This window comes from Austrofundulus limnaeus, unplaced genomic scaffold (genome assembly GCF_001266775.1).
Source record: "Austrofundulus limnaeus strain Quisiro unplaced genomic scaffold, Austrofundulus_limnaeus-1.0 Scaffold9, whole genome shotgun sequence".
Lineage (NCBI taxonomy): Eukaryota > Metazoa > Chordata > Actinopteri > Cyprinodontiformes > Rivulidae > Austrofundulus > Austrofundulus limnaeus.
This window is the reverse complement of record NW_013952411.1, coordinates 2,473,846-2,480,897: the sequence shown is the minus strand read 5'-3', so window position 1 is coordinate 2,480,897 and position 7,052 is coordinate 2,473,846. Positions and strand designations below refer to the sequence as shown.

The 7,052-nt window shown below is 38.2% G+C and overlaps 1 protein-coding gene across 1 annotated transcript in view; it reads right to left on the bottom strand.

Moving 5' to 3' along the window:
- The window catches only part of ifih1 (interferon induced with helicase C domain 1), a 13,119-nt gene extending 6,358 nt beyond the window's left edge, over positions 1-6,761 (bottom strand). The window contains exons 1-6 of the mRNA XM_014001504.1: positions 6,242-6,761; positions 5,124-5,286; positions 4,850-4,936; positions 4,189-4,239; positions 1,971-2,200; positions 1,216-1,426 (exon numbers count right to left, since the gene is read on the bottom strand). Coding sequence (XP_013856958.1) covers positions 1,216-1,426; positions 1,971-2,200; positions 4,189-4,239; positions 4,850-4,936; positions 5,124-5,286; positions 6,242-6,676 — 1,177 coding nt within the window. The 5' untranslated portion in view covers positions 6,677-6,761. The remainder of the gene's footprint in view (positions 1-1,215; positions 1,427-1,970; positions 2,201-4,188; positions 4,240-4,849; positions 4,937-5,123; positions 5,287-6,241) is intronic.
- Between the last annotated feature and the right edge of the window lie 291 nt (positions 6,762-7,052).

Below are 7,052 nucleotides of genomic sequence, written 5' to 3'. Positions count from 1 at the left end.
TACCAGAAGTACTCCAGGCTCATTATATATCATTTGTTCCTAACTTTTCCACATAATTTAGAAGATTTAAACTTTTGCTTTTAAAAAGGAATTCAGATGATTTGCACAAAGCAAAAGCAAAAGGTAAAATAAAATTATCCACGTTTAAATGACATGTTTCAATTTGTCTCAGGAGGGGGAATGAAGATGAAGTGGCAGCTTGATGTTTTGTGATGGAGGCTCTCGGGTGAATTTGATCAGCCACAGGCTGATGCCTTGAACAGACGTGTGGCCTGTAGATGATTTYGAAGTGTTTTCAACAAACAGCATATGTTCCTCTGAGGTGGCTATTCCACCTTGGACTGGTGACTGCCAACAAGAGTGAGCACCAGAGTCGGAAGACTTTGACAGGATCCCGTCGGGGGAAATCCTGCTCCGAGTCCTCTGGGGAGGCTTTCTATTCCAGAACCCATCAGCGTTCGAAGTGACATCCAAGCAGATTTTAGCAAACATTTAAAAACACTGGAGATGTAATAACCATTTGCACATTTGAAGGCATGTCTTCATATTGTCATGGACACCAACTGGAATTTTAACATTGAAATAAAGTTTAATTTTTATTTTGGGTTTAATTTCAACATAAATCTTAATCAGTCACAACACATGCTTTTCATACACAGTGTGTTTTTTGCTTTGGATCTCAGTTTCCTTTTTTATAAACCTGGAGTTTTGTTTTTGTTTTAGCACTGCTTTGCTTTAGGTTTTACTTTTAGTATCGTATCATTGTGGAGTTTCCCTTTTCTTGGTTTCAGTTTTGTTTCCCGCTCTACCCGTCTCTGCCCATTTTAGTCCTGGTTTCTATTTACCCCACCTGCATGCCTGACTCATGTTGTCAGATTTTCAGTTGCACTTTATTAGATCATCTTGTTTGTTTCTATATGGCTATTTATTCTGTCAAGTCTTATATTTCTTCAACAGATCAGCCTGTTATTCAAAAGTTAATGCAAATACAAACTAAGTCATCTAAAGAGTCCTGTAAGCATTTGAAGGCCTCTAATTTATACAGGATCCTACAGTATGTACTGCACTTGTAAAATATGTTTTGTAGAAATTGTTACAAAAACAATACTATGGTTTAAACTATACAATAAGAAATTATACTTTCTGATCAAATTATGAAAAAAAAAATGGCAATGTGCTTAAATGTTTTGAGTGTGTTCATGTGGAAAATCGTACCACTCAGCTTCACCCCTTCATCCTCTCCACTGTTAGCCCTCTCCAAGTAGTTTTCCAGAATCTGAGCCGTGCAGATGAGGACGTCATTTCTCTGCACAGTCTTGGCAAAAGAGATTTTGAGCTGGGAGTCTCCGCTGACTCTCTCCACTTTGTATTTGGGTTTTAGATAWGGCGAAAACTCAGTGGTGAAATGCTGCTCAACGAGAGGAATCTGGAAGAAAACAAGAGCATTCTAGCATCAATTCCTTTGAATCTGAAGACAAGACTATGTCTCTGTTAGTGCAGACTTCCTGATAATTTAAGGAGTTGTTTGTTTGCAACACCCACCGCAGCTAAATATGTTCAGAGCTCTACTTGACTGTTTAAGGAAAGGCTTTAAATTAGATGTGTAAATGGTGCAGAGGACTTTTGTTTGCACATTGTTTACAAAAGAAGCAGACGCCCCTTTTCTGCACAAACACAGCTAATCAAGTAATTATTGTGTTGCTTTCTGGATTGAACAATGCTCCAGTAAACTGTCTTCAGCAAACTCTTACAGCATGATCGTACAAAAACAAAAGTTTCTTCTCCAAATGGGATTTCTTCAATCTAGAACTATATTAGCCAAATAGAAACAAAGTTCAGTGGAATTTTTTAATCTTGTGGCATTRAGTCGTGGTGGGCTGACCCACATTTACAAAATTAACTTTAATGTTTTCTTTGGCTCTAAAATTAACCGTAGGGGTTAGAGATGAATCATAATCTCATTGTAGTACCTTGTTCACCAGGATGATCACCTTCCCTGGTTTCCCCTCCTCCCTCCTGCTGTCCAGATGTTTCTTAGTAACGTACACCGCGACTCTGGTTTTACCACTTCCTGTCGGGAGGCATATTATTATGTTTTTCCCCTCCAAGGCAGGTCTAGCGACTTCCATCTGATAATCCCAGAGAGTGATTTCTGCTTTCTCAGGGCTTTTAGTTGCTGCTGCAGCTGCTCCTAAGTCACCTAAATTTGAAAAGCACAGAAAAAAAAGCTAAGACCACATTTACAAACTGTGATGGAATGTCTTCTTAGGAAAAGACAAGAATATATACACATACACATTTCCTGGTTAGCCTGAGTTTAATGCAATATCAAGTGAGTAAGAGAAAATATGGTACGTTTTTCTCTTAATAGACCAGGGAAGGGCAACCGGCAGCCCCCAGGCCACATCCGACTCGCGGGTGACTTCCATCTGGCTTGCCAAAAACTTTTTTTTAACTTTCTTGGTGGATGGGGGTAACAGAATTTCAAGGCAAACCTCTCTGTTTAGTTTGCATACAGACATCGTCTGCCATAAAGGATTTTAACATAAGTCGCCACTACAACATGTTGCACAAAGCTAAATGAGAATTTTACTGAAATTGCCACAGACTTTTTACCATAAGCATAACCATGCAGGAGTCTGCACTCAAGGTGTCTTATGCTATGAATACGTTTTCATTTTTTTTGTTTCAAATAACCTGTATTCATATTTTTAAACAAGAGAACAACGGTTATGCATGCATTTGAGCATGACATACGTGAAGTTACTGCACTATATGTTGGTTTAATAAACATATAGTATACAAACATTTTTAGAATGGCAGTTTTATTACATTGGGGGACATGTGCAGGGCTATGTGGCCCTCTGGTAGTGTCAACAACAAAATAGTGGCCCCTTCTATTAGTTAAGTTGCCCAGCCCTAAGAGAACAACATAATATTGTTCAAGAACAAATAAAAAGTCCAAAATCTTCAGTTTGCACTTTTTTGCAAAACTCTAAGATTACATTCAAAATATAAAATCAAACAAGAACTGGATTTTGCAAAACGAGTTTAAGCAAGCATTGAAATGTGATTAAGTTTATCACAACACTTCAGTTTGATTTTCCTTGATTTTTGACACAATTATGCCTTATTCTGCGGCACACAAGACGTCTTATAATCCCACATAAGTCAGATATAAAGCTGCTGGCAGACAGTGAACGCATTTGATCTGTTTAGAGTCAGGATAATAGATGACTAATGCATGATGTTCCCCCTTTTTCCAGCTACCCATATGAGTTCCATGTTTCTCTTTCAGTTATGAGCTCAAAACCACAGATTTTTTTTCTTTTTCCTGTGTGCAGACAGCTTTTAATTTTCCTTTCAGACCCGGCATGCCAGAGGAGAAACTAGCCTAAGACCAGTATGTGCTGATGGGAGAGATAGAGCTTTAACAAGAAGAAATTTGTTCTGGGGGAGGTCTACAATCTTTACCGTGCAGTTCCCACACATAATTATTAACTTGGAAAACAATCAGCTCATTCTAATTTATGAGCTGAAGTCTGTTCAGTTCAGAGAACGTACTGATCATTCTGCACAAGCTTCACCTCCCATGTAGGCTGATATCACACACGTGTTCTGTTAGTCCTCACAAATCTCCTTTTGACTTTTCTGTGTAACAAATCTCAAAACTTTCCTGGGGCTTAATGTACCTGTGCCTTTGAGAGTTTCATCCTACAGTTCAAAATCATTCAGAGTAATAAAAAAAAGGAAGTTACTCTAAATGGACCTTAGGACTGAATGCGAGCACGTGAATGATGGACTGCTGATCAGTTCCACAAACCTCCCCTTCCAAAGCCCCCAAAGGGGCTATATAAGCCCTGAGGTGGGGAGGAGGGCTGCTCTTCACAGATTCCTTTACGATCTGCTAATACAGAGTCAGCATGTGGTTTTCATTTGAAGCCCCACAATGTTCTGTCCTCTTCGACCTCCCCTTGGTTTTTCACAGTTCACACATGGAACTTATTTATTGTCGTTATAGAAATATTCCATACTAATGCTCCAACTAGTTTCATTCAGCCTTTGGAAAATTACTACAGATCCAATATACAGTACATTTTTCTAAAAAGCATTTGAGCCATGAATTTTCAAATAATCTACCATGGCTGAATGAAATCAGACTCCTTCGGATTAGTAACAAAGTCCCACCTGGATTTGAGGCGTCCGTGCTTTCTGGCATGTCAGCACTGGCATACAGATCTGAAAAACAAAAATAACAATAAAAGTTTGAATTGAAATACATTCATCAAAGACAAATTATATAATTTTATTCTGCACTGAAGCATGTAAAGTGTCAAATTAAATAAACTATAAAAAGCAAAAGTTTATGAAGCTTGTACTGCATTTGAGAAAAGAATGAAAACCATTTCTAAGTTATAAGCTATGCATAATATCTATCTATCCATCCATCCATCTACAAAATGTATTTCTAAGAATTTATTTTTTATGCTTTGGGGAAATTTTATATTTGTTTAATGTCTTTAATAAAATTTTGCTGAGTTTTAAAATGTATTTTGAAATTATAAAGGGATAGTTCATATACTTTGAAGTGTACTTTTGTGAAAACCACTCTGAAGTTTTATTTTAAGATGGCAGCAATCCACTATGGTCATGGCTCTGCTTGGATTAGCCATAAGCTTGTCAAGATGGTGAGAATTAAACTCAGTTTCAACAGAGATCAAAGAGTACAGTTCCTTTGACATGATGCAAATGTCCATAATCTTGACTTAGTGTGGTAAATGTAATAGATTCATATTAAATCAAGATTTCCTACCAAATAACCAATATAGTGAAAGAACCCAAGTCAGACCTGTGGGATCATCCTGAGGCTCCTCAGTGAAACGGATTTCCTTGGTCTCCACTGCAGGCTCACCATTCAGTGATTTCTCACATGGTTCTGACAAATAAGCAAATAAGAACAAAACCGTGGATCAGATAAAGTTTGATCTACTGTGAATTATGACATTTGTTCTGACTGCATTAAAATGTTATGTTTATTATTATATAACTTGTATCATCTAAATTATATATTGTTATAATTATATTAATTAACTTTATGTGTGCTCGAGCAGTCAGACGCTCACCACACTCAGGTGATCCTCCGGTCAGCTCATACAGGTGCTTGTGCTCAGTTTTACGCAGAACATCTAGAAATGTCGAGAACCATCCAGGGGGGCGTTTCACAATTCTCCTCAGAAGTTCTGAGGCTCCGCTCCGTGATCCTTTGTTTCTTGTTTCAGCTAAAATCTAGATTTTGGGAGACAATAATTGGAGATGATTTGYCATGCAATGAGAGAGAAGTGTTGTCTCAAAAGCTTCCTGACAGAGGAGTGTGTTTGACTGCCATCTAGTGGTACTTAAAAAGAAAGCGCATGTTGACTTAAAAAATACATTTATGTTAACACATACTGTATATTGTGACCATGATGAGCCTATGTTATCCACTTTAATCACCATCTTTTCTAAACAGGGGTGCCTCCAGAAAGTTTTCAAAGCAGAATTATTAATCAATTTGTAACATGTAGATTGTGTCTTAAATGTATTTTTAAATATACACATTTTTGTTTAAGATGTTTTTAATATTTTATAATCATTGTGCAATTAGTTTATTTTTATTCTGGGTCAACTCAGAATGGACTTTAATTTTAAGGGGGAAATTAGTTAAAACACGCCTCACAGTAAACAACAGACAAACAAATGCGTTCTGTGTTTGGTCCAGCTGAAAGTTGTGTATGACTTTATATTTTTGCAATWAAATGTTCAAGTCTAATCTGAATTTGCCTCCTGTGCATACTTTAGCTATGCTTTTCTTACAGGTTCATAGTTTTTTTTTTTTTTTTTTTGGGTTGAGTTAAATGTGGCTTACTATAGAAATACAGTAAATTTTATATAATGTTTGAGTATGACAGCCTATTGACATAGGACCATTACGTACTCTAAAAACAAACATAACATGACAAATTTTGCTCCCACTATTATTTTTCATACATTCAGGTTTCCATGCATCTAAAGATTAAGCTACTTTCTGAGTTAAATCATGTAAAATCTGCCCAGTGGTTCATGAGATATTTTGCTAACAGACCAATTACGCATGGAAGACGGGCCACTGCCACCCCTGCGCCCCCTTGGCTGCGCCCCTGCTCCTGAATGACTCAGCAGTTTATGACAGCCCACTCAAACACTGGCTGTAAATTACACTTACTTTCTCCTTGTCATCCTCAGTGATAATCTCGCTGGAGAAACATTCGGCACACACTTCTTCTGTCTTCATGGTCTCAAGACCGGGAGCCAGTATCTGAATAAGCTTTACGCAGTAATCRTTCTCCTCCTCCACATCAGGGCTCGGGGGGTTTAACTCCAAATACTTGGCAGCAAGTTCCGAACCCCCGAGTATTAAACCGTCCACGAAGGCCCTGAACCAGCCCTCACTGTGGGGCTTTTTAAGAACCACGGTGATCAGCAGCCTGGCAGCACATATCTCGCCGTCCGACCTCAGTTTTTGTATAATCTGCTCTTTTTCCTCGGGCTGAATGAACGCCAAATGGTTCAGAGTCGGCGCCACTGTTATGTTTTTTTCCAGCCTCAACCTAAAGCCTTCAATGAGACGTTCTTGGATTTCGTCGCTCGCAGACTCCATGGTCCCTCCTCACCTGTCCGATGAAAAGAAAGTGAAGTGCAGCTGGAGTTAAAAGGCACAGTAAACAAACCCCTTATATACTGTCACTGACACTGGACTCGAAACGAAAAGAAAACGCAACTGGGTTCTACTTTTAGTTTCATTTCATCATAAAGAGAAACTTAATTTGGCCTTTAGATGGCACTGTTGACTCACTGTAGTTTTAACCAACCCGATGGATGGATGGATGGATGGATGGATGGATGGATGGATGGATGGATGGATGGATGGATGGATGGATGGATAGATAGATAGATAGATAGATAGATAGATAGATAGATAGATAGATAGATAGATAGATAGATAGATAGATAGATAGATAGATAGATAGATAGAT